At 28.7% G+C, this 26,970-nt stretch overlaps 4 protein-coding genes across 11 annotated transcripts in view; 2 read left to right on the top strand and 2 right to left on the bottom strand.

The window, feature by feature from the left end:
- Positions 1–247: 247 nt before the first annotated feature.
- On the bottom strand, positions 248–5,720 carry LOC130672920 (heat shock factor 2-binding protein-like). Its single transcript, XM_057477710.1, has 6 exons — positions 5,542–5,720; positions 5,278–5,458; positions 4,209–4,432; positions 3,878–4,140; positions 2,499–2,764; positions 248–402 (listed from the first exon to the last, which is right to left on the bottom strand). Exons 1-6 carry the CDS (start codon positions 5,575–5,577, stop codon positions 254–256), a joined length of 1,119 nt encoding a protein of 372 aa, XP_057333693.1. The 5' UTR covers positions 5,578–5,720; the 3' UTR covers positions 248–253.
- A 659-nt stretch (positions 5,721–6,379) lies between these two features.
- On the top strand, positions 6,380–12,668 carry LOC130673230 (delta(14)-sterol reductase TM7SF2). Of its 2 annotated transcripts, none has more exons than XM_057478187.1 (8): positions 6,380–6,626; positions 6,849–7,033; positions 7,291–7,489; positions 8,168–8,418; positions 9,569–9,944; positions 10,026–10,614; positions 10,688–10,812; positions 12,141–12,668. In XM_057478187.1, the coding sequence occupies exons 2-8, from the start codon at positions 6,884–6,886 to the stop codon at positions 12,422–12,424; spliced, it is 1,974 nt and encodes a 657-aa protein (XP_057334170.1). In that variant the 5' UTR covers positions 6,380–6,626; positions 6,849–6,883; the 3' UTR covers positions 12,425–12,668. The 2 variants fall into 2 exon arrangements, with proteins under 2 accessions (XP_057334170.1, XP_057334169.1); XM_057478186.1 differs by having other exon boundaries at positions 6,386–6,626; positions 8,156–8,418; positions 12,141–12,667.
- A 2,216-nt stretch (positions 12,669–14,884) lies between these two features.
- LOC130673412 (cysteine-rich protein 2-binding protein) lies at positions 14,885–19,278 on the top strand. Its single transcript, XM_057478403.1, has 2 exons — positions 14,885–16,895; positions 18,906–19,278. Exons 1-2 carry the CDS (start codon positions 14,966–14,968, stop codon positions 19,259–19,261), a joined length of 2,286 nt encoding a protein of 761 aa, XP_057334386.1. The 5' UTR covers positions 14,885–14,965; the 3' UTR covers positions 19,262–19,278.
- Positions 19,279–22,514: 3,236 nt separating this feature from the next.
- Positions 22,515–26,970, bottom strand: part of LOC130674044 (phospholipid-transporting ATPase ID) — a 36,648-nt gene continuing 32,192 nt past the window's right edge. For all 7 annotated transcript variants that reach the window (XM_057479322.1, XM_057479321.1, XM_057479323.1 and 4 more), the window contains one exon: positions 22,515–26,892. In XM_057479322.1, coding sequence (XP_057335305.1) covers positions 26,443–26,892 — 450 coding nt within the window. In that variant the 3' untranslated portion in view covers positions 22,515–26,442. The remainder of the gene's footprint in view (positions 26,893–26,970) is intronic.

Below are 26,970 nucleotides of genomic sequence, written 5' to 3' on the forward strand. Positions count from 1 at the left end.
CGGTCTTTATGTCAAATAAATTATCCTCGTTCATTAGTCAGATTAAATACACTTTTGTTTATATTTATATATTTATCATTTAGTCAACAATTTTAATGGACAATTATTATTAATTAATTTTTTTTAAGCATACCAACAAACTAGGGCGATTCACTTGTAACAATTGATCCTTAATCGCGTGCTACTTCAAGTTGATCTAAATATCGAACTTTGTAGTATAAGTAGTCTCATTCGAAACTAGGACAGCCTTGATTTAGTTTTTTATTATTATTATTATTCCAGGACCTTCAAATGACCTCTGGATTTTTATATTTTTTTCCGGAGTAATATTTTTTTTATTATCAAATTTCGTGAAACGAAAATCCGATAAATTTTTTAAATTTCGCGGCAAATAAAAAACCACTGAAAAAAAATTATATTTTATTTTAAAATAAAAATTTATTATTTCACATGTTTATAAAAAAAGAAAAATTAAAATTTAGTATTTTTAGTTTTTAAAAAAAAATATAAAAAATTCACAGACCGCGATAAGTTGCGCGAACTTGAGTCAATAAACAATCACTTTTGAAACAATAAACACTTTTATGTAAATAAAACGATGTTGAATAATTAAAATTTCTATATATATTTAATATATATGTATATAATAATAGACTTAAATGGATGCGTTATTAAAAATGACAATAGTCGTGCAGCTGATCCCGCGGTTGGGTAGCGCCGCAGCGCCCCGGGATCAATAAACCGACGGCGGCCGTCGCCTTCTGTTCCTTCCTGGCGTCCAAGGGAGCTTTAAAACCCATGCACACCATCGCCTACCAACCCAGCCTCCACCTCTTCTTCTATTCCATAATTCTACTTTTGCGCGATCACCAGCTACTGAGCACGCGCCGGACTACCCACCAATTGATACCACTCTGGCTCTAGCTGATGGCCGTCATCAGGATTCCTGGCTATTATGATGAGCTTTACACATACAAAGCTATTGACTAATCTTTTGTTATCATATAAATATATATGATTTTAAGAGAAGAAAGGGACAAGTTAGATTATTGGACCGGAGACTGGGAACTGGGGACTGGGGACTGGGGACTTGGAGACTGGGCCATGATCAAACTTGTGTTGGTTTCATTGATTGGTTAACTGGCGCCTGGTAAGCACACGCCCGTCTACACGAATACCCTTGGCAAGATCGATACACTTGTTATTATATACAATACTTTTATTATTATTATTCATACCCAAAAATTAACGTCATAAAATCCTTGTCTGCAGTCTAGTACCAGGTCTAGACTCTTTACTTGTTTAATTTACTAGACGCAGAAAAAAAGGATTTCTTGGTGCAAGAAATTTTTTTTATTATGAATTGAAAACAGAAATTTTTCTGAGGACTAGAAGAGATTTCTTGGGCCAAGAAAATTTTGTTTTGACCCAAAAAAACTTTTTTTTTTTTAATTTATAATACAAAAAATTTTTTTGGATCTAGGAGAAAATTATTTTATACTTTTTTTTTTTTTTTTAATTTAAAGATTTTTATAATTTTGTTAATTAATTGAGGATTTTTAGAAAACTTTTCCTATGGATTTTTAAAAAGGATTAAAATTTTTAACTGACCTGGTTCAGAATTTTATTTGACCTAGAAAATACTTTTATATGGAAAAAAATTTTATCATTGGAATCATAGTAAATTTTTATGAAAATTTTTTTGTGCTTAAAAAATTTTTTTGAATCAAAATTTAAATGCCATCAATACAAATTTATTGTCCAGTAAAATTTTGAGTGACGGTAAAATTTCTGGCTATTGGTAACTTATTAGTTTGCGGCAATTAAAAAATTACTACATCTGTCACGGTAATTTTTACGCGGATACAGGTAAATTTTTATTTTGATCTTCAGCGTTTAAGTATTGGGTTCAAGTAAAAATTGAAAGAGACCTTTTTTATAGGAAATTAAATTCTCTATAAAATTTTACTAGGATATTTTTTATTTTTACCGAATCTTTGATAGTTTGGCCAGCAATTCAATTCAAAAGTACCGATCACGCGGGAAAAGACCCCAGTGGTTTTTAATAGAAATTAAATGTTTATTTTTAAAATATCTTGTTAATTATTAGATTTATAGAAAAATTCACAGGGACCTTTTTTATAGCAAATTAAATTTCCTACAAAAAAGTATTCTTTAATTTTTCCAGTATCTTTAATTGTTTAGCCAGAATCTTTATTAGAAGCCAAGTAAAAAATACTTGCAAAAAAAAAAGGTTTCAAATTTTCAATTAAAAATATTACTGATTTAATTGACGAATTATTTCCCATAAAAAATCTAGTATTTCAAATTTACCAAAGTCTTGATTTAAAACTCCGATTCATAAAGTTTAAGTTTATTAATAAATTTATTTACAAACAACACAGAGAATTGATATAAAAAAAATAATAATTATACAGAAGAAACTAGACTACAAGTATCAGCTTTAGCTTGACTATTATTAATATTAACAATAATACCTTGCGCAATAACCGCGAGATCATCAGTACCCCCAGCCCAAGCTGAAATTTTTCCCATGGGAAGAGTTTTCACCACATGCTCAAGCGCATAAAAATCCACCAAATCGTATGTCAATGATTGGGCAAGACGAAGTACTAATTCACGTAATTTGAGCGGTACATTATCATCAATAAATTTAACAATCGATTCTTGGACTTTTAACTCCAGCAAATACTTCATTCCTTCAGTATTCAGGCTGACGTTGTACAAAATCATCAAAACGACTCTAAAAATTCATTTTTATTAGAACATTGTACACTTGAAAAATTTATACCCCGCGGTGTAGTGTGAATTATTTGGTGTTAAGATTATTAACACTGCCGGTGTGAAGGTCACATGACATACGGTGTTAATTTTTTGACCGTGTGAATTAGAACGTTCAAACCACCAGTGGTGTAAATGAATAAGTTCTTTATTAAAACTCTTGATTACTTCGACACTAGATATTCAATTTTTTATTTTAAAACTGATCTACATCAATAATATTAATGATATACTAGTGTCGCAGCCTATATACGAATTCCATTAACTCAGACTTTCCCCTGAATCTTGACCCCTACTACGAGCTACGCTGCCTCCCACCCGATTCTATATTTTTGTATGTGTCTTTATATTTATATATGCGTCATTTATTTGATGTAAGAGCACATGCGTCATAACTTACTTTTTAAGGCAGAAGGGGCATCCGTTAACTCAAAAATTCCAATAAATTTCCGCTCCTCCGAAGTCTACATGTCCGAGTTAGTGGAGTTCGACTGCATTATTTAATAATTTTTCACGTCAGATTATATTATTGGACAATAATTGAGATAATAACACCGAATGGTGTAAAAAAACACTCATACCGCGTTAAAAGTACACCGTTTGATATTTCACACCTAGCAGATCGTGTAAAGTCTTCGAAGAACTATTTTCACACCAAAAATTATTTACAGTGTCCACTGTAGAAAATTTTGGTGTAAAAATGGCCCCCGCGAACTTTACACGGCTGTGTAGTGTGAAATTACGGTGTAAAAATTACTTGGTGTAAATTATCCATCCGTGTAATTTTAACAAAAGGGTGTAAACTACTTTTTTTACACCATTCCATGTTACTAGATTTTAAATAGTATTTTGTACATTTCCGAATTTTTATGATTATTTTTCCTAACGCAAAATTATCATTAATTACACATTTACACGCCTTGGCGGTGTAAAACTTTTAATTCCCACCTAAATTTAACACAATAATTGGTGTAATTTTCACAGAAAATTTTGACACCGAGTCATTTGCACTACACCGAGTTCAAAGATTTTTCCAGTGTAATTACAATGAAAATATATATGTTAGTATACTTACTGAGCAAGTGATTCGCCAGTTTCACCAGCTAATGATCCCAGTATTTTTATTAATTGCTTAACAAATTCTTTGCCATCTTCAAAACTCAACAAAAACTGGCGCCCAAGTCCGCTTGATGTCAAATTCGCAATAGTACCGAGTAATGACATGACAAATTCAGTGATATCATTTTTTAATGGAGGTAAATTTGGAGAGAACGTATCAATAAATGATAAAAATGTTGTGTTGGCTATTGATATTAATTTGGATACATTATCTTGTTTCTAAAATATGTATTATAAATTATTAATTTTGTGGGAGGTAAAATTAATTTATTTTAGGGTAAACGTACTTCAGTTAACCAGCAATTTATTAATTGCGGATACTTTGATGACTTCCATAACAAACTTGATAATGTTGCACCTAAATGTGTACAGTAATTACTTTGCTCATCAGTTTGTGAAAGTAAATTTATTATTTCTTGCTCGGATTCTTCAATTTGTTTTTGCTGCTTTTGGTATTTTAAAAATAAATCGCCGTAACTTTTTTGCAGCTGGGATAATTTTTCTTCATTCTCTGTATAAATTTAATAATTAATTATATAATAGACTTGAGACCCGGGGTTTGAGAAGTGATGAATTAATATTATGGGTAAACTATCAAAAATATGATAAAAATGAATGAGAACATTTTTGTAGAAAATTTAATTTTCTATAAAAACGGTATTAATTAATTTTTATGTAATTGCGATATTTTAGAAAATATAATTATTGTAAATATCTTATAATTTATGGAGTATCTAGAAAAATACACCCGATTTTTTTTATTGAATTTAAAAAATTAATATTATGGGTAAACTATCGAAAATTTTATAAAAATGAATGAGAACATTTTTGTGGGAAATTAAATTTTCTATAAAAAAGGTTCTCATCACTTTTTACGTAACATAGATATTTTAGAAGATATAAGTATTTGAAATATTTTGTAATTTATAGAGTATTTGGAAAACTACTCCATTTTTTCTTTTTTTTTAATTGTTTTAAATTTTGTAACAAGAGTCGACACGAATTGGGTCTAAAAAAAATTTTTTCCCGCCAAGTTACAAAATTTAAAAATAGCTCCGTACCAATACATTATCAGTTTCATTCCCGAAAATTCAAAAATATACGTGTACTCATATTATCCTATCGATGAAATATGAACGTAATAAGATCATTTTAAGGCCAGAAAATTGCTTGACCTTGACGTGTTGAGAGTAGAGCACTACCTCAAACGCTTCGCGTTATGAGGCGTGCAATAATTATCTAATGTCTCCATCAATTTTTTAAGTCTCATTAAAATAAATCTCAAAATATTTTTTCATCTCGACCCTTTAGCTTTTAAATAAAATTATTTCCATTTTTCAAACAAAACTCCGTTACCTCGCTTTGAATTAATCAAAGAATCAATCAGCAATTGATTATTCTTAGTCAGCTCATAAAATCCAGATCTTATTTTATCAATCTCCCTCTCAATCGCCGGGTCTAGTAACAGCTTCGGAAAATTTTCAACGCACACCTGCAAATTTTTATGTGTCCTCACAATATTATTCATAATAATATCCTAGAAAAAATAAATATCAATCATTAATCATTAATCATTAATAATTAGCATCAATAAGTTTCACAACCATAACCTATACTCACAAAATTATCATTTATTTTATCTAAACCGCCCTCCATTTTAAATAAATAACTAAATATATATTAAAACATAAATAAATCTTTATAAAATACAAACAAATTAATTGAGTAATTATTCTATTTAATTGTCATTAATTAATTAATAAGTCAAAATAATCAGTCTTGACATTTAAAATTTCCACAATTTGGTACAAAAAATTTAAACTCAACCCGCGTAAAATTCAAAACGCCCTCTATTTTTGAATTTAATATTTTACCCGGGAAAGTTTAAATTCATAATTAAATTATTTGAAAAAAAGTTAATGTCCAATAAAAAAAAATATATGAATTATCAAGTGTACTAATTAAAGTGAAATTAAAGTAAACAGATCTTAGTATCTCGATTATGAATAATTGTTGTAATTAGTATCAATATAAATAAAAAAAAAGATAATTAATTAATAAAAAATATAAATAAAAATCTATTTTTTTATGATTTCTGTCTGCTGCTAATATGCGTATAAATTTTACGTGCCCACAGACATCTAAAATTTATATTTACTTGTTTCTAATTAATTAATGATCAATTTTTTTTATTTACATTGATATTAAAAAGTAATTAGTCAGTACACGTGATAATTCATACAATTTTTTTGATTAATTAATTATTTTTTTTTTTAAATTTAAATTTCCCGGGTATTTGGTGGGCGTCACAGTGCCCCCTGGCGGCGGCTTAAACACCAATTCTATTGGTTACAAAAAACTCCCGCCATTTAAAATTTACTGCCATTTTGAACCGGATTTACGAACACATTTTACGCCATTGCAGTGACGCGCACTCGCGTGGCTTGGACGCGTTTATTTTACGAACACTTTTCTACTAAATTACTAAGCGTCCATACTATTTCTAACTATACATATATATATATACATATATAAATACATAGTACACATCATACACATACATATATATATAAATATATAGTACAGTACAAGCACAAGCCCAAAAAAAAATACAGCTTTTAATTATAACCTCAAGCTTGAGTTCTCGTGTCGTTTACAAGCCAAAAAAAAAGGAAATTAAATATTTAACATTCTCATTGCAATATGTAAGTACTATTCATTACATCTACTTATTACTCATTAATTTAAAAAAAAATCTACATATTTATTTAATAAATGAGGCTCAGCCAAATTCAAATAAATAAATTTGTATAACCCGCGTTTAGTTTTTTTTTTATTTAAAATTTAAAAATAAACTAGAGTTTAAAATTTTTTTTAAATTATCTATCCAATAATAATAATTTGAGTGTTATTATAATTTATTACAGAGTAAGAAAATATTTAAATAATAAAATTTATTGAGATGAAATTCGTGGCGGGAGAACAAGTTCTGGCAAAGCCACCAAATATTGATGAGTTTAAAAAAGGTAAAATTTTAATTGCTAGAGGTGATAAATATGTTATACAATTCGAAGGTGGTAAAGAGCATACAGTACTGGAAAACAATATACAGGTAATTCATATATTTATATATTTTTTTTGCTGATTTATGATGATACTGGAGTTAGCCGTCTACTAATTTTTGGATTTTTTTCAAAACGATAAATTACAAAAAAAAAATATTAAAAAAAATTGCACTTATAGTTTTTTTAATTTTTTACATGTGCATTTTTTTTTTTTTTTTTTTGTGATTGATTTGAAAAAAAAAACCGGAAATTGTTAACTTCAGGACGATGATTTATGAGATTGTTAATTTTGAATATTTAACAGCCGGAGAGACCATCTAGGGGTACAGCAAGAACGATCAGGGGAAAATTATATAAAAGTCCGCTTAGAAAATCTCCAGCACGTAAATCTCCAAGCCGGAGATCACCCGGACGGTCTCCTAGTCGACGGTCTCCGGGTCGTTCACCTGGAAGACCTAAACGCCCGCTGAAGATAACATCCAAGCGATCTGATGACGAAAAAAGTGAGTTGTTTGATCAGCAATTTTTGTTGGGCAATTGCATGCTTGAGTAATTTAACACTTAAGTAAATATGTGATAGTTGTGTTCGTTTAATTTTTTTTTTAAGTCGGATCTGATTGTAATTAATTACCGGGTTAATTTTTTTTTTTAAGAACAAAAACCAATAGATTTTTAAATTTATCAATGATAATTAAATTTAATTATTATAAAATTTATAAAAAATATTTTGAATTTTTACATGAAAATCTGCGGGAAAAAATTTTTTAGACCGCAAGTTTTTGAGAAAAATAGAAATTTGATAACTTGTGATGACTAAGAAAAAAAAAATTTAATAATTTTAATAATTTGCTGCTAATTAAAAATAAAATTTATCTTTGAAGTTAATTTTATTGTAGAATTTTTTATGATACTGCAGTTAGCCGACGTCTAATAATTTTTGAATTTTTTTTTAAAACGATAAATTATAAAATAACAAATATTTTTAAAAATTGCACATGGAATTTTTTAAATTGTCTACATGTGCATATTTTTATTTTTTATTTTATCGTAATTGATTTTAGATTAGATAATTTTTCAAACTTTTCCTAGTGATTATACAAAATTAACTAACAATTAAATCCAACGCTTCTAACAAAACGGCTAAAAAAATTACTCCTCTATAAAAATAGGCTTCAAAACAGATTCTCAGAGTACGATGAGTGAATCCGATGACATATCCGAGCTTATTCCTCTGCAATCTCGTCTCAAGGACCAGCAAGGAACCACAGCAACACGACGTTCAGTCCGCATCCTAAATAATCTCATGAAAGAGTCTTCAGTAAATCTCCGTGGTATCGATCGCGCAGTATCGCTACCTGTTGAACGCAAAACAATTATGTATGAATACCTCGCTGATGCTAAAGAACGTGGATTTTCAGTTCAACGTGAACCCGTAAGTATTTAAATTCCCATTAAGAGAGACCACTAGTGTGACCACCTGAAAAAATTATGATTTTTGGTAACTTTTCTAAAGAAAACTACTGCATCAAACGTTTTAATGGTTTAAGGATAAAAAAATTAAAAATTTAGCGAATTATTCACTATCTCCCAAAGCTAAAAAAAAAGTCCCCCCCACTGCAGTAAACCTTCTCAGTGCATGAAATAAAAAAAACCAAAAAGTTTTTTAAACTAGAAGCTATTTCCCGTACTATGACCCTCACTTGTGTAGAAAAAAACTTTGTTCATAATGAATTTAGATTTAAATTTCATGACGAAACTCAGATCGTGACACAAATATGACTTTCATCATGAATTTACTCCAACTTTTCGTCTAGTAAATCTGTATCAATTCTAAAATTAATTTATTATGTCTTTGAATTGGACTTGGGATGACTTGGATAAAAACTTGACTGAATTATTATCTTTTGTCAAATTTATCAATTCAGAAATTACCAATAAATGTCTCCTATCAAGTACTTGATTTACGTAAATCAGTTTTGATTTAATCAACTTCGGATCACTTGAATAAAAATTTGAATGAGTCATAATTTTGTTGTGGTTAAAGTTGTTGGTACAAATTCATGATGAAAGTCATATTTGTGTTACGATCTGAGTTTCGAGATGAAATTCACATCATTAATTAAATTTTTTTACGCGGGCGGGCTAAGAAAAAAATTTTAATTTAATACAATGGCGGAGTTTTTTTAAAATAATTCAAATTTTGCGCGAAAATTTGATGATTTTTGGCCTGCCAAAATTACATTTTTGATTCGATCGAAAAACTGGAGGTTTGTGGTACGTAGAAACATAAATAAAAGAAGCTGCAGTTCGAATCAAATTGATCGGATGATTTGTCTTCGAGTTAAAACTGCAGCAATTTTGAAAAATGCATTTTCGACCGATAAGCCGTTCTTCAGATTGCTGTAACTCAAAAAAACTTTTCGAGATGTGCACTTTAAATTTTAATATGTTATCTTTGAAGCTATAGACTATCGAAATATGCAAAAAAAAAAAAATCATTTTTTCAAAATTTCATACTAGTGGTCCCCCTTAATCAATAGAATAAATAAATCAATTAATTAATAAATTAATTATTACCCCAGGATATCCAAAAATTATATTACGAAGAAGAAGTTCTCCCTGACTCGTCAACAACCGATAAAATAAAAAAACAGGAAAAAACATTGGAAATAGAACTTGTTAGCAAACCACAAGAATGGTTCGGATGGATCGGCGCAATGCTTATCATTATTTTACTTCCTTGCGCAGTATTATTACCACAAATAGCTTGTCACAATAACAAGTGTCTTCTTGATGGTTTCAAAGTACCGAGTAAACTCCAAACTTATTTCAATGGATACGTCGCACTAGGATATGGAGCTTTTCTCGTTCTCGTTGCTGCGCTATCATTTTTACCAATTGGTCGAGTTGCTGATGGCATGCAAATGAGAAGCGGAAGACTACAGTACCGACTTAATGGTAATTATTAACTATTTTTAATTGATGATGATAATGATAATTAATAATTTGTAACTTATCTAAGAATTTAAATAATTACAGGCCTTTACATCGCACTGATTGTCTTGATAATTTTCAAACTTGGTGACTACTTTGGCTACGACACAGTTAATTTACTTATGAAAAATCTTTTACGTCTGTCAGTACTGTCCTGGATCACTGGATCATTCTTGTCAGTAATTCTGTACATAAAAGGCGGGAAAATTCCGCTGTCAACTGCAAATATTTATGGATCTACTGGATATAATATTTATGACTACTGGCAAGGAAGGGAAATCAATCCGCGAGTTGCTAAGCTGGATGTTAAACTTTTTTTAACCAGGATAAGTTTGATCGGGACTTTGATGATAAACATGGCGGTAATTTTAAAAAGCGCGGAAATTGTGGAATTTAATTTTGGAGACTTTAAAGATTTGGCGGCACTCAAGTCTCTTGGAAATTTAAATTTTACTGTAATAATTGTTTGCATGATGCAAATGTTTTATTGTTTTGACGGTTTGTTTTTTGAAGAAACAAATTTAACGAGCTTTAGAATTTTGTATGAAGGTACGGGTTACATGACATGTGTTGCTAGTTTACTGTATCCATTTTTAATAACTTTGGGACCTAGATATTTATTGGCTCAACAAGTGTAAGTATTTAGTCGGTAATTTATTTATTTACTTGTAAATTTTTTTAAACTAATTAATTTTTTTTATTTTTAGAAATAAGTCTGCTTATGTATTGGCGCCTTTAGTGTTGGCATTTTTAATTGGTTACGTTATTTACCGTTGGAGTAATTTACAAAAACATCATTTCCGTTCAAATCCATACTCCCAGGAATCATTACGTAAGTTTTTTTTTTATTATTTATAATTAATTTAAACAAATTAACAATAAAATTATTTTAAATGAGTAATAAGTAAGTGATGAATTTTAAATATTTTTTAAAGATTAAATTTTTAACTGAATCGAAGCTTCTGCTCCGAATGGTCAATGTGAAATATTTTATGATATAAAAATAATTATATCATAATGATAAATTAATTAAAATTTTATATGAAGAATAGGGGGCTCAAAAAAATCGATATTTTTTTTTCTTGGCTGTTGTAAAAAAAGTTTCTATGATAGACAAAAAAAGAAAAACTGAAAATATGCATAAGTAGAGAGTTAAAAAAACCACAGGTGCAATTTTTTCAAATAATTTTTTTTTTTTACAATTTGTTGTTTTTAAAAAAATCAAAAAATTAGACGTCGCTCAACTTCAGAATCATCAATTTCAGAAGTCGGCGTTCGCTATTTGAATTTTCCAATACTAACAACATGGGAATTTTATATTTTTTTTTATAAAAAATCCTATAACTTTATTTGACGTTAAGTAATAAATTTGAGTCGTGGAAATTTTTTGTAGAAAATTTTATGCTTTACAAAATTGTTCAGAAGCTGAAAAGCTATAAAATGAACGACTCAAAAGTTACAGGTGTTTAAAGCCGATAACTTTTTAAAAATAAACATTTGCTGTTTTTACACCAAAACTGCTACTCTCACAAAAAGTATCGAATAAAGTTTTTGTAACAGTTCATTTATTACAAAAAGTCTTCAAAAACATTAACAAAAATTCCCTACTTTATAATTAATCAATATGCTTAATAAATACTTGTTTATTAAAATTATTATTTTCTGCTTGTATGACCTTCGTAATAATTTTTTTTATCAAATTCACTTTGAATAAAACTCAGCTACGACCAAAATTATTATTTTAACAAATTTTAGAAGAGTAGCAGTTTGGTGTAAAAACAGTGAACGTTTATTTTTAAAAAGTCATCAACTTTCCATACCTGTAACTTTTGAACCGTTCGTTTTAGGGTCTTTGAGCTCCTGAGCAATTTTGTAGAGCATAAAATTTACTACAAAAAATGTTTATGGCTCAAATTTTTTACTCAACATCGAATCAAGTTATAGGATTTTTTATAAAAAAATATAATTCCTAACTATTAAAATTGAAAAATTAGAATAGCGTGCGCCAACTTCTGAAATTGAAATGAAAAATTGTCCTATTGATAGAATTTTTTTTTCGATTTATAGAAACTTTTACATCAGCTGAGAGAATGAAAATCACTTTTTTTTTAAGTAACCTAATAATCAAACAACCAACTAATGATTTAAAAAAATTTCTAGGTCTTGAAACAATATCGACAGACAAAGGAAAAAAATTGATAGTATCCGGATTCTGGGGAAAAGTCCGACACCCAAATTATCTTGGGGACATAATAATGAACTGGGCAATGGTTCTCATTGAAGCAAACACCAACGTCTTACTTTACTGGTCAGCGATATGCTGTACCATCGTCCTTGTCCATCGCGCACTTCGCGATAACGCGCGTTGTCATAAACGTTACGGCGCAGCCTGGGAAAATTATTGTTTGCGCGTTAAATCATTATTATTACAGCGTGTTTTTTAAATTATTTAATTTTTTTTTAATCACCCACGGCCTTCTTAATTGATCAAACGAAATTAATGAATCTCGTAAATTATTAACACTCATAAATTAACATAAATTGTAATTATTTTTTTAGACGATCAAAATTATTCTCTTTTTTTTTTAATTATAAATATAAAAAATTTTCTAGACAAATTAATTTTTCAATAGTTATAATTACAAATTTATTTTAATCCAATGCAATTACATGACAATTAATTACATGATTAATGTAATGCGTTGATATTAATTTTTATAAATTGAAATTTTTTAATTTATATATTTACAATAATAATTAGTGTTATTATTATCATATTATTTAATTAAGAACATATTACTTAAACAAATTAATAAGTAATTTTATTAGTAATTAATTAATTAATTATACATATATATATTAATATAAACAAATTTTTTTTGTTTAGAAAAATGACAAACAAACATCTCATTAAATTATAAGAATTTATAAATTTATAATTAATTAATAATTATTTGGTGTAATTTAGTAAGTGATAATTATAATTATAATGATAAATGATAATTATATTAATAAGTAAAAATTGAAATTATAAATTTTATACATTTTTAATTGTAAAAAAATAAAATTGTATTGTAATAAATATAAGTAATGAATAATAATAATTTTTTGGTAAATAATTATGTATTTTTTTATTTTTAATTCTGAGTATTTAAATTCAAATTAGTTTTTGAATTCTTAATTGAAACTTGTCCTTAGGCCCAACGTTGCATCTCGTTGAGATTTAATCAAGACGGATACTCTTCTAGTTCCATTTGCTCGAACAATGACTTACCAGAAATCATCTTTGATTACGGGTTGTAATTTTTGGAACTCGCTTCCAATCGAAGTTACGACATCAGTAACTTAAGATGAATTTCGAAGTGAATGCTATTTGTATTTAATGGATCTATAAAATCAGTAAGCCTTAATAAATTAAACTATTATATTTGTTAGAAGGAATGAGTAAGCGTCTAAAATTATATTGTACTTTGTTGAGTTCATTTTAATTGTTATCGCTAATAATAATAATAAAATAACATTATTGAAATTTGATAACAAGGAGCAGCAGCTCCATGATCGTAAATGGATAAACTAAACTAAACCTGAAATTATGAATTAGAAATTTTAAATGAGTGTGAGTATAGTAGATATAAAACAGTTTTTAAATTTGAAAAAATGCGCGTGCTGATTTTTTATTTATCTAAATACGCATTTTTTTATTTTTATTCTACATAAATTTTATTTATTTATTTCAAAATTTTAAAATTGACACTAATCAATTCAGTGGCTCATAATTTAAATGATACTCAAGTTAGCTGACGTCTAATAATTTTTGAATTTTTTCAAAAAATATTTAAAAAGTTGCACTTTTATCTTTTTTAATTTTATACATGCGCATATTTTTTTTTCGTAATAGATTTGTTGAAAAAAAAATTCGAAATCCAAAAATTCTCAATTGTCATGAGTGCGAATGTCGCAGATATGAGATAATTTATAAATTTTAAATAAATAAACAAATAATAAAATTTTTAAAAAATGCGGGTACTTTTTTTTCAATTATCTAAGTGCGCATTTTTAAATTTTCATTCTTCTTAAATTTTATTTATTTATTCATTCGAAAATTTAAAAAATTGTCAATTGTCAGCCAAAGTAACACTCATTAATTATCTGCTAATTCCAGGCTCATAAATTTATGATACTGAAATTACCCGACGTCTAATAATTTTTGAATTTTTTTAAAAACGATAAATTATAAAAAAAAATTGCACCTGTCACTTTTTCAATTTTCTACATGCGTATATTTTCAGTTTTTTTTTTTTTTCGTAATTGATTTATTGAAAAAACAAAATCTAAAAATTCTTAATTGTCTGCTCACTTCAGTGTGAATGTAGCAGACATCAGACAAATTTAAAATCATAAACAAATAGAGTAAATAATTTTAAAAAATATGATCCTGAAGTTCGCAGACAATTCAAAATTTTTGGATTTTTTTTTTAACAATTAAATTTGAAGAAAAAAAAAACTAAAAATATGCATATGTAGAAAATTAAAAAAACTACAGGTGCATTTTTTTCGAATATTTTTTTTCTTCTGGTTTATCGTCTAAAAAAAAATCAAAAAATCATTAGACGTCTGCTGACTTCAGTATCATGAAAAAATAATATTTATAAAAAATGCACTTATTAATTTAAAAATTTTTTAAATGCGCATTTTTAAAAATTTTGAATTTTAAATTTGTCTGATTTTTGCCACACTCACACTCATGCTCACTTCAGGCTCATAAATTTAATATTCAATTGCAAAATTGTCGCAAAATGAATATAAAAATTTTTAAATCTGAATATTAGCATTACGCATGTGCACAAATTTTCTAAGAGCGCCATCTTATACACACATATATATATTCACATATATGTAAAAATAACAACAAAACACGTGTAGTTATAACCTAGTGTCATCACACATGAAAATCCCAACAATAAAGAAAAACAAGTGAATAAACAATGAGTGAAGCAGCAGAAGTATCAGAACCAAGAGCTGAAGATCCTGAAGAATCAAAACCACTAAATTGCAAGTATTGTACTCAACTATGTGACCCATATGAGAATCCAAATTTAATTTGCATCTCCTGTAACGAGCCAGTGCACGTGCGATGTCTCCGCCGTGGCGGAGTACCGGGTGGACTGATCGGCGACGTCTTCTTCGACTTGACCTGCGTCGAGTGTCACCCCCTGCACGAAGAAACTCTGATTCGTCAGAAAATATCCTGGCTGGGTATCGTGATCCTGACTCTGTACAACCTGAGGGCCAAGTCCGCGGGGATCAGCAACCGGGGATACTTTCACTGGAACTTGAACGTCAACGCCTTCGTGGAGAAGCACTGGGACATTTTGTTCCCGAAGAATGTCAAGCAAAAGAAGAACTGGAAGGGTACAATCTCTGGTGCATTATCGCACTCTTCTAAAAAGGGCCAGATCTTTTTCCAGTCCGGGTTTGATGAACTTGCAGAGTCCGGTTACTGGAAGCTCATAAATAACGACCCCCCAGAAGTGCTGATTGCCAGAAATGACCAAGCGATTGTTGACCGCAAACGTCGTGCTAAAATACAGTCTTCGATTCAAACTCTTCAGCAGCATCAGAATCATCACCAGCATCAGTACCAGAATTATCTACAGAACCAAAACCTCCATCAGCAGCCAGAATTTCCAACCACTAGTTTAAATTCATCACCAGTAATTGAAGAGTCCAGCTCCTGCGATGACAGCTACGGCGATTCCTCCAGGACTCAAACGCCCTCGATGTTTTCACGTGAGTACGTCCAACCTACGGAAATTTTATCAAATTTTTTGTTTGCTGATGATGATCTCCCAGATAAAATTGATCCCCTTGCTACTAATGATGATGACAATTTATTAAATGACATTGATGTCGATCTGAATCAATCAGAAGAGTCTTCGTCAATTGACATCAAAGATTTCGACCTAAAAGACCTCAAGGTTTTGCAGGATTTTGATCTCAAGGACAATGATTTAGGCATTGATTTGAATCTTGCCAATCAGCTTGATGATCTAGATCAACATATTGATGATCATCAAGATCTAGGTGATCAGGATGATAATCCTGATGATTTAGACATCGACCTAAAAAATTTTAGTGATGATGCTGACTTGCTGCAATTTTTTAAAACATTCAATCCTGATTGGATGCATGATATGCTTAGTAGTAATGATAATAATGATAATTATGAAGATACTGATGGTAATGATGATGACAGTAATGATAGCAACGGCAGCACCGGTAGCACGGAACCAGAACCGCCTCAGTCATTATTCAGTAGCGCGAAAAAACGCGACTACCCTTGGAAAAAAAAACGCGATTGTGTTGAAAGTTCTGTGACGAAGGAGGACAAGGGAAAGAGGGTCAGGATGAATAAAAATGAGGAAGAATATTTATTGTCGACGATAAATAGCTCGTGGGTTGATAAAATGACTCCCAGAATACGGAGGCTCTATCGTAAGTTAGTTGTCAGGAGGATAAAAAGGCTGGGAAATGTAAAACTGGTCGACTGGGATGAGGCTGGGAGAGGCAAGATGGAGGAAAAGGTCTCGAGGAACGGAAGGGAGAGAGTTATTGATAGATTCAGAAGGGATTTGGGAACCGCGAGAATGGAACAAAGACTGATGGGCTATTGCGAGAACGGAGAAATTTGCAGTCCGTATACGCAGAGAGGGTTGAAGCCGTTCATTAGAAGAGACGACAGCTGCAGGCCCTTGTGGTTGGAGGTCATGCAGGAACTGGAGGCTAAGGTTAATGGCAAACAGCCCGATTGGAGGCCTAGACCCAGGGCGACCGTCGACTATTCCTATGTCAGGCCGCAGCACATCCCGGGTATTAATAGCCTCGCTTGCCAGTTCTTTTGGCCGGGAATTGATTGTAAGTATTAGCATCAACTAAAGTAAAAGCCTCTATACCCACTCACTTTTCATTGGTCTGAGATTAAATCACTCAATATAAATTGATAAATCAAATGAAAAATCATCTTTTTATTGCACGCCTCGGAAGCGAAGCGGAGAGGTTGTGCTTTATAACCGACCTGTCAAGGTCACACGATTTCCACTCATTAAAGTGCATATATTTTTTTTCTATTACTCTTACACATTATGAAAAGCACATCAATATAAAGCTGAAACACTAATAAATAATCCTGATACTTTTTTTAATTTGTCTAATATGTATTAATATAAAAAAAAGTTCATTAAAAAAAATTTATCGTGGACGTCCATTAGTCTGTGGTTCAAAAAAACGACGTGGTACGGATATCTCGAGAACGACGACGAAACTACTTAATTTTTTTTTCAAAATTTTCAGAAATAAGCAAAGAAGGTTCCTTTCGAAAATCACTACCGTAGGCCTTCTCGTTTTTTTAAAAATAAATCATTACGGTTAAAACCGGCAATCTTACATGTAAACAAACACACACTGCCGCCATTTTTCATTAGGAATGTTCTCCTTATTTATTTCTTTTTTTTTACTTTTATTACCGTATATTTACCATGGAAATTTCTATGGGAAAAGGGCAGGATATTCAATTTTATTCGAAATTTAACTTTTAAAAAAAAACATAACATGAGCTTTCGAGGCGTGCACTTTTGGATTTTCCAATTTTTGTTAGTTATTAAGGTAAAAGACCTAGTACCCAATCACTCCATGTATTTATACAGATATGTTTAGTTAAATTTGGTAAATATAAATATACAAATACATGAGTAATCGGGTACTAGTTCCCTGATTGGGTACTGGATCTCTTACCTTATCTGTAGTTTTGAAATCAGAAAAAAATTTGAAGAAAAATGTTGATAATTAATTTATTAAGGTCGTTCTCAGATTGTGCCCGCCACTTTTTAAAAATACAGTCGCTCTAAGACATTATAAAATGAAGTATAAGTTCATTGATTTGGAGAATAATTTATAAAATTTATTACTTTATTATTTCGTAATATCAAACTTCATAAATTTTAACCAAACGTAACTTGAATTCAATCTGACGAACGAATGTTAAAATTAAAAATCGCTGGCTGAGCACGATTTTGAAAACAGTCAATCAATTTAAATTTATAATCTATTGTAAAATACTTTGATACATCATATTTTAATATAATTAGATTCCTAGTCACTAGTGTCTGTTTCTACGTATGGGTCTTGCGCAAGATCATGTAGCAAGAAATCGTCAATGACTTGCTCAAGGCATTGTACACAAGAATATTAAAGATATCTTAGATAAGGTGCAATTTGAAAGTTCCTGGCACATTTCTTGCACCAGTAACTTACGCATGGCTTGCTCAAGATTTGCTCAAGGCTCAAGGTCAATTTTAAGCCTTGAGCAGATCTTGATCAAGCCATGCGCAACTATGGTCAACTAAAGTCTTCCTCCAGAATTGAGTTATAATCTGGCACGAATTTCTTGTGTAGGCCTGCACTAGACTTGCTATTGAATTCTAGCCACAAGTATCTGCAGCAAGGCATAAGTAGGAAAAGACACTAGCGTCTTTCGAACTTGAGACTAGGCTTGTTCAAGCCTTGAAAAAGATTGTTATATGAGTATACGGAAAGATTGGAACCTGACTGGTTACTGTTCTGCACCCGACTCAGTACAGTGCTGGAAAAAAATGCTCAATTATGGTGCAGCACCACACGGATTACTGTGCGGGACTTGACTGAGTCGTGTGCGCATATCACTCAGTCAGGTCGCGCACAGTAATCAGTGTGGGGCTGCACCACAATCGAGCATTTTTTTCCAGCACTGTACTGAGTCGGGTGCAGAACGGTAACCAGTCGGGTTCCAATCTTTCCGTGTGAAGTGAGCGACTAATGATACTGATCGGGTATAGGGACTTTTATCTTATCTTTAAACATTAAGATTATTTTTTTAAACAATTTTTTCAGTAACTGAGTGCCTGCAGTACCCAGACTTTACTTGCGTGGTGCTTTATAAAAAACTTATAATAGGATTTGGAATTCTCGTCCCTGATATTGGGTTCGACGAAGCTTATATCTCGTTCTTTTTGATTCGACCCGAGTGGCGTAATTCAGGAATCGGGACTTTTATGCTCTACCACCTGATCCAAACTTCGATGGGCAAGGATGTGACCCTTCATGTATCAGCAACAAATCCCGCGTTGATTCTTTATCAGAAGTTTGGTTTCAAAATCGAACAGTTTGTCCAAGACTTTTATGACAAATACATGACTACCGGCGCCAAAGAATCACGACATGCATTATTTTTACGTCTCAGCCGCTAGTTAATTATTTATTTATTATTTTTGTAGATATATATTTTTCTAAATAAAACTTTTTTTCAATATCTTAAACTTTTTAATCAGAACCAATTAACCAACCGGAATTAATCCACCATCTTTATAAAAAAGATGTACCTGAAGATCGGAATGTTTTTTCGCATAACGAGAATCAAAAAAATTTATGTAATTTGACTTAAGGGGAAGTTTTGGAAAACCTTCCGATCTTCGGGATCATAAGAAGTCAAACTTGACCCCGAAAGAATGAACTTCGGAAATCATTCCCACTACCGACACCTGAAGATTTCTCAACTTCTAAACGCATGCGTAAAAAAAAGTGTGACGATATTTAGTACATAGAACATCTAGAGTGGGAGTAAAAACCGAGACACCCGAGGTTCACTCTTTTGCAGGGACAATTTTAGTATATTATGCATCTAGTACAAATTAAGGCTGGGTCGTACTAACCAAATTTTTGAATTTTGCTCTCCTTTAACTTATTAATCGATTGTTATTACAGCAATTTTATTATAACTTCCGAAAAAATGTAAGACATACTTCTTCAAAAGATTTTCATCATTCGAGTCGCATAATTATTCAAGACGTACAGTCGAATCGCGTTATGAGTCCACCTACACGGGTGTAGGGGAATATAATTCTAAGAATTCCTGTACCCCTACTTCTACTCAGCAGTCGAACGCCGTATTTCACACTTCCCCTACTTTGCAAGCGTGTGAGTGTGTACATGATTATTTTCGTAGTCATAGAGGGGAAATGTCTTCCAAAAAATTCAAGTCGGCGGACTCATAACGCGACTGGACTGTAATTAGAAAAGTATGATTCGAAAATTCGGTTAGTAATTGCCACCCTTAAGGAACGAATTTAAATGGGTATCTTCTTAGGAAGGCAACGGAAGAAACCACGATTTGATGGGCACGGACTCGTAGTGGCTGTTGGTTCGGTACCCACACGCACAGGATCTCTGATCCTAAGGGTTATAACATTCGCCAATATTGAGCTTCTCAATGTTTTGCATTATGGTAGAAAAGAAGGGATTTCGCAGTGCGAGTATGCCCAAAAGGGTGAGGAATCGGCATCCGGTCGGCGGAGTTGGACTTAGGTTCCGTTACATTAATTAAATTAAGGAACGAATTTTTTCAAATACTTAAACATAACCCTACCTAGTGTGTTAATCAGTTGATTAACTCCAATGGCGTAACAGTTCGCACGAAACTGCTACAAGAATTTACAAAGAGCGTCATCTAGATGGTTGTTACAAAATATTTAACGAATACGTATTACAGTTACGAAATATAAAGATTATCACACAAGGAAAATAAACATGAAAAATATTTTATTTGCATCGCTGCCTTTTTTATTATTTTTATAAATTACAATTTAAATCAATACTGATTACTGTTTTTTTTTGGACAGATTATTCTTGAAAAAAAAAATTCATATATTAATTGAAAACAAGATTAATGTTAAAAATAATTATTCAATAATAATAATAATAGTAATTAATAGTTAACAAGTAAATTAAAAATATATATACTTTTTTTACATTTAATAAATAATTAATATTAATTAAATATGCGTGAGTTGACAATTATGATTGCATTTTCACATAAAACTTTTTTTTTTTAGTACAATAGCTTGTGCTAACATAGTTAATAATAATTATAAACAATATGAAATCACGGTGCGTTGAGACAACGAAAATAATATTTATTTATTTATTAATAGACCTGACGTTGATTTATGCTCCTTTTTATTCATTATTTGTTAATTTAGAATTAAGATAATTGTTTAATAATTATTGCCAGTTAATTAATTGTCTAATAATAATAAATTTTAAATGGACGTTTTTCAAAGTTAGAATTTATTTGAATAAATAAATAAACAATTTTTTTTTATAAATAAATGTGCCTTTTAAATGCGTTAATTAATAATTAGTAATTAAATTATATAATGTGGTCTCTTTAATTAAAAGTTTGATGATTACAGATCATAATTATTAGGAGAATAATAATTAAAAAATAAAAAGGTATTTTTCTAATGGAAGACTGTTAATAATTACATATATTTGGTATAGTTAGTTGTAGTATATACTAGTTATTAACTGAATAATTTTTGTCACAATTAATTAATCAGATAGGTGTTGTAACAATTGATTGATCACATAATTATGGTAACACATGATAATGACTAATCAATTAACAGTTGTTACGATTCATTAATCGAATGATTGTTACCTCAATTCATTAATCACATAACTGTTGTAACAACTAATTAATCAAATCATAGTTATAATAATTAATTGATTGAATGACTGTTGTTACGATTGTTTAATCAAATAATTGTTCTTATGATTGATTAATCAAAGAACAACTGTCACAATTCATTAATCAAGTAATTGTTGTAACAATAAATTAATCTCATATCAGTTGTCACAACTAATTAATTGAATGATTGTTGCCTTAATTCATTAATCGAATAATTGTTGTAACAATTAATTAATCACATGACAGTTATAACAATTAATTGATCGAATGATTGTTGCCACTATTGATGAATCAAATAATTGTTGAAACAATTAATTGATTGAATAATTGTTATTACAATTGATTAATCAAATTAATGTTATAACAATTAATTGATCAAACAACAGTAATCACAATGAATTAATCAAATAATTATTGTTACAATTGATTAATCAAATGATTGTTGCCACAATTGATTAATCAAATGATTGTTGTCATAATCGATTAATCAAATTATTGTTATAGCAATTAATCGATCAAACAACATTAATCACAATTAATCCAATTATTTATGTCACGATTAATCAAATAATTGTTTTAACAATTCATTAACCAAATAACGATTGCCACTGCCAATTAATAAAATAATTGTTATGTTAATTGATTAACCAAATAACACATTAGATAACACTTAGGATTGTATTAATCTAGAAACAATCGAAACCCATTTTACTAATTAATTAAATAATAACTGCAACTATTAATTAATCAAGTTACTGTTACAATTCATATCATCATACACTAATAAAATTGATTGATGATACAATAATTTGTATCTGATAAACAATTAACCTCAAAATTAACATACTTGTACATAAGATAATTAATTGTATGAATTAATAGTAATTAATATAAGTATAGATCCACTAAATAAACCAAATATTCTGAAATAGTAATTGAGATTTGATAAAATGACAACAATAATAAACAAGACATTAATTCGTTAATTAATTTTATTAATTAATAATAATAAAATATTAAATATTACGAAATAAATTTTATTTATATTTATACAAAATAAAAATAATAAACAGTTTTATAATTATTATTATTTAAGAGACCACTTAAATATTTTACATAATAATGATAATAATAATAATAATAATAATAATAATAATAATAATAATAATAATAATAATAATAATAATAATAAAATAAATCACAATTGAAATACTACAATATTTTTACAACAGTTATAATTTATTTAATAATAATTATAATTAATCTAGCACATTTTAATTGATGTTAATTAACAATAGTAATAATAATAAAATATGATGCACAAAAAATTATTTATTCATTTAAACAAATGAAAAAAAAAATGATAATGGATTTCCCAAGTGCAGTCTCATAAAACAATTCTATTAAACAATATCTTATATATTTATTTATTAATGAATTAATAATTAATAATAATAATCTAATTGAAAAAATAATTGCGACTTTTAAATTACAGACAATAATTTAAACTCACGCAGTAGAAAATGAATAGATCCTTTGTTTAATCAATCAATTAATTAATTAATAAAATTAGCTATTGACTATTTAAATAAATTTAATAATTAAATAAAAACAGTTAATTAATCAATTAATAATCCAACAATGTTGAATATTAACGTCAGGCACATTTGAAAAATAAATTTAATTTAATTATTTATTTTAGTTAATTATTTATTTTTTAATAGTATTTTTATTTATTTATTTACTTTTTTTAATTAGTAAATGATAATTTGATTGTGGAACACTTTCCCAATGCAGACTATCTCTCCTCAAGCTTTCGTCGTAATATTAAAAAGTAGAAATACATTTTTTTTATTTTTTTATTCTTCACTACTTGATTTTTTCTTTTTTTAATATTCTTCAGTTTTATTTTATTTTATTTTTTTTTATTAATTCTCGTTAAATGTTTCAATATTAAATATTTTAGTGAAATATTTAATAAATCAGTCCAAGGCAAACATTCGCGATACAATTTATCTACTTTTAATTATTTTTGTATTGTTATTAAGGAGGTTCTAGTGTTTTTTCTAAATTTAATTAAATCAAAAAAATTTTTGGTTTTTTTACAAGCAAAATAAATTCAATTTTTTGGTGAATAATTAAATGATTTTAGTCTAATTTATTTAAATTAATTGTGTTCGAAAATTAGTTTCGTTAAAATTTTCTAGAAGATTCGTGGCTGGTCGAAAGAATTATAGAAGATTTTGAAATTCCGGGCATTTGGAAAAATTTTTAGTTTCTAGATCATAAAATTTATTAATTTCGGAGCCATATTGAGAAATTTTCAAACTTTCTAGAATATTTGGGAAAATTTCTAGAACATACGTATTCTAGAAAATTTTACAATCTTCTAGAAAGTTTGCGACTGGTCAAAAATGTCTTAGTTTTTCAAATCTAGAACATGGAAAAATTGTAGAAGTTCCCAAATGATTAGGGAATTTATAGATTCCGGGACCATATTAAGGACTTTCTAACGTTCCTAGAATAGCTGACAAATTTCAACAGTCTAGAAATTTTTGAAATTTTCTAAATTGTTTAAAAAAATTGTAATCTACGGCCGTCAGAAACATAAAAAAAAATTTCTTAATCTTCTAGAATATCAAAGAAAGTTCTACGACTTTTTAAAATATTTGGTAAAGTTGACAGATTGCAAGAAATCCCGAATTTTTCGAACTAAAAAAATTTCCACAACCCCCAGAAAATTAAAAAAAATTCCAGAGCCTCCATAAACTTAAAAAAAAATCCTGAAATTTTCTGTATTTAAAATTTAATTAAAAAAAAATTAATTTTCGGCTTAATTACAAAAACTACTAAAACCTCCATAATCAATATAAATTTATTTATTTTAGTTTGTTTGTTTCTACCTATATATTACTTTCTTTAAAAAATGTATACTTAACATTTAATATATTCATATATATTATAATATGTAATAGTATTATTAATAAATATATATTAAATAATTCAAATTACTAAATAATAAATTTAAAAAAAAATTATTTAATATATATTCATATATATATATATATAATATTTATATATTTATATATATATATATATTTATCTCTTTTAAATATTTACAATTTACAATCAATACTGCATTTAGACAGTTCGGCATGGCAGGTTTTCCCCCACTTCCGTATCCGGCGATCATCAAAAAGACCGTCGCCGAACTTAATTATTTTCCAACCCAAAAATATTAATACAATTTTAATGTATAAATCGAAGGCATTAAAATCTTTTGGTGTGATGACTAACACTCTTGACGATTTATACCCGTAAAAAATATTTATTTAAATGGGCTGGAATAATATGATACATTTATAATAATTGTAATTATTATTTATTATAATATATATTTATTTATAAAGGCAATTATCAATGTATCTATTACCGTTAATCGTAAACAATTTAATATATTTTACATTTAATTATATTTAAATAAATATAATTACAGTTCATTTTATTTAGTGACATATCATACAAAGACGTTTTTATCAAGACGAATACTATGTAATTATTACCGTATTTTTATTTATATTTATATAGATGTATATCTATCTATATATATATATTTTTTTTTGTTGTTCTAGTTATTAATTAATATTTTTAATAGGTGATTAATTAATAAATAATTTATTGATTTATTCAATGCGTAAAAAAATGCCAAAATTTATTAATTTGTGAGTTTATTGTTTATTTTTTTTTATTTTCGATTAATTGTCAAATTAAAGGTTAATTTTTTATATAGAAATCGAATTGAATGACTCGGAAATTTAAATGGAATTGAATTATTATTGAGCTTTCGAATAGTTCGAATTATTCGTAAACTTTTGACTAGTTCATAATATTATGTTCGAATAATTAAAATTACTCTTGAAATTTTGAAAAGTTTTGAATAATTTTTAAGTTTTAGAATTATTCGAATATTTTCATGTAAACTTTCGATTTATTCATAAGTTTTAAAATTTTATAACATTTTCGATCTATTCATGAACTTTCGAATAGTTCGAATTATGCGTTAATTTTCAAATACTTCAAATTATTCGAAAGCTTCTAAAAAACTTGAATTTTTCGTAAATTTTCGAATAGTTCGAATTATTCGTAAACTTTTGACTAGTTGGAATTTTTTTTGTTTATTCTTAAGTTTTCTAATTATTCGTGAGCGTTCGAATAATTAAAATTATTTGTGAAATTTTGAACGATTTTTAAAATTTTGAATAATTTTTAAGTCTTAAAATTATTCGAATATTTTTATGTGAACTTTCGAATTATTCATAAACTTTCGAATAGTTCGAATCATGCGTTTATTTTAAAATGCTTCGAATTATTCGAAAGCTTCTGAACAACTTGAATTTTTCGTAAATTTTCGAAAACTTCGAATTATTCATAAGCTTTTGACTAGCTGGAATTTTTTTATTCATTCTGAGACTTTAAAGTTTGTGAATAATTCGAATAATTTCTAAGAATTATTCGAATATTGCCATGTAAACTTTCGAATTATTCATATTCTCCAATTTTCGAATACTTCCAAATTATCAATAAACCGAATAGTTCGAATTATTCGTTAAATTTCGAGTACTTCAAATTATTCGTTAATTTTCAAACTATTAAAATTATTCGAATTTTTCATAGTATCTTTCAAAATAATTTCAATACTTAAAATTTAAATCGAATGATTATGATAATAAAATTTCTAATCGAATAGTAATATTCGATCCGATTAAAACAAATATAATCACTCCCTAGTTGTGGATACTCATTTGAAAGGTTTTTTTTATTTTCTTTTCAGTGGGAATAATTATTTATACCAATTCTCAATTTAATGTTTCTCTTGATTAAAAAAAAAATAACGAAATAAACTCACAGATTAATAGTATCAAGATTATTAGTGTGCGAATTATTACGTGCGGACGTGCTGACGTCATTAGATGAAAATGGTGGTGGTGGAGATGTCGTAGCGGCACTTACTTGTTTTGAAACATTATTTGAAAACGGCATGGCAAATTTAAAATCCGATCCATTTGGTAATTTTCTCATTATTTTACCAGAGGTTATAAGCCGCCCGAAACCTTCTTGATGCGCAAATGCGTAACCAGAACGTAATGAACGTCTCGTTCTTCTTGTTGATGGAGTTCTTAAGATATCTTGAGACTGACGAGAACGCATTTGTGCTAATCTTTGTTTCAGTCTTACCCGTTCGGACAAAGTTGGTCGTACGTCAATGAAGAAAAATCGCCATGACAGAACTGGTATCACTAACATTATACACGATATCACTGTCGTGAACCAAAATGTTGCTTCGGACATTGCCTGTTTTTATTTAAATGCAATATTAGTATTTTTTTAATTAATAGTTAAGGGCATTCAGACTTTTCCCCCTCCCCCTCA

The sequence above is a fragment of the Microplitis mediator genome, chromosome 8, assembly GCF_029852145.1.
Source record: "Microplitis mediator isolate UGA2020A chromosome 8, iyMicMedi2.1, whole genome shotgun sequence".
NCBI lineage: Eukaryota > Metazoa > Arthropoda > Insecta > Hymenoptera > Braconidae > Microplitis > Microplitis mediator.

Bases quoted from the DNA above. Each gene is read 5' to 3' on its own strand.
- LOC130672920 (XM_057477710.1), bottom strand. From the start codon at position 5,577: ATGGAGGGCGGTTTAGATAAAATAAATGATAATTTT. The intron at 2,765-3,877 runs GTAAGTATACTA...ATGAATTTTTAG, and splicing joins ACTGGCGAATCACTTGCTCA to AGTCGTTTTGATGATTTTGT. The intron at 403-2,498 runs GTATTATTGTTA...ATTTTTTTTCAG, and splicing joins TCTCGCGGTTATTGCGCAAG to TGGTTTTTTATTTGCCGCGA.
- LOC130673230 (XM_057478186.1), top strand. From the start codon at position 6,884: ATGAAATTCGTGGCGGGAGAACAAGTTCTGGCAAAGCCACCAAATATT. The intron at 7,034-7,290 runs GTAATTCATATA...AATATTTAACAG, and splicing joins TACTGGAAAACAATATACAG to CCGGAGAGACCATCTAGGGG. The intron at 10,615-10,687 runs GTAAGTATTTAG...TTTTATTTTTAG, and splicing joins TATTTATTGGCTCAACAAGT to AAATAAGTCTGCTTATGTAT.
- LOC130673412 (XM_057478403.1), top strand. From the start codon at position 14,966: ATGAGTGAAGCAGCAGAAGTATCAGAACCAAGAGCTGAAGATCCTGAA. The intron at 16,896-18,905 runs GTAAGTATTAGC...CAATTTTTTCAG, and splicing joins CTTTTGGCCGGGAATTGATT to TAACTGAGTGCCTGCAGTAC.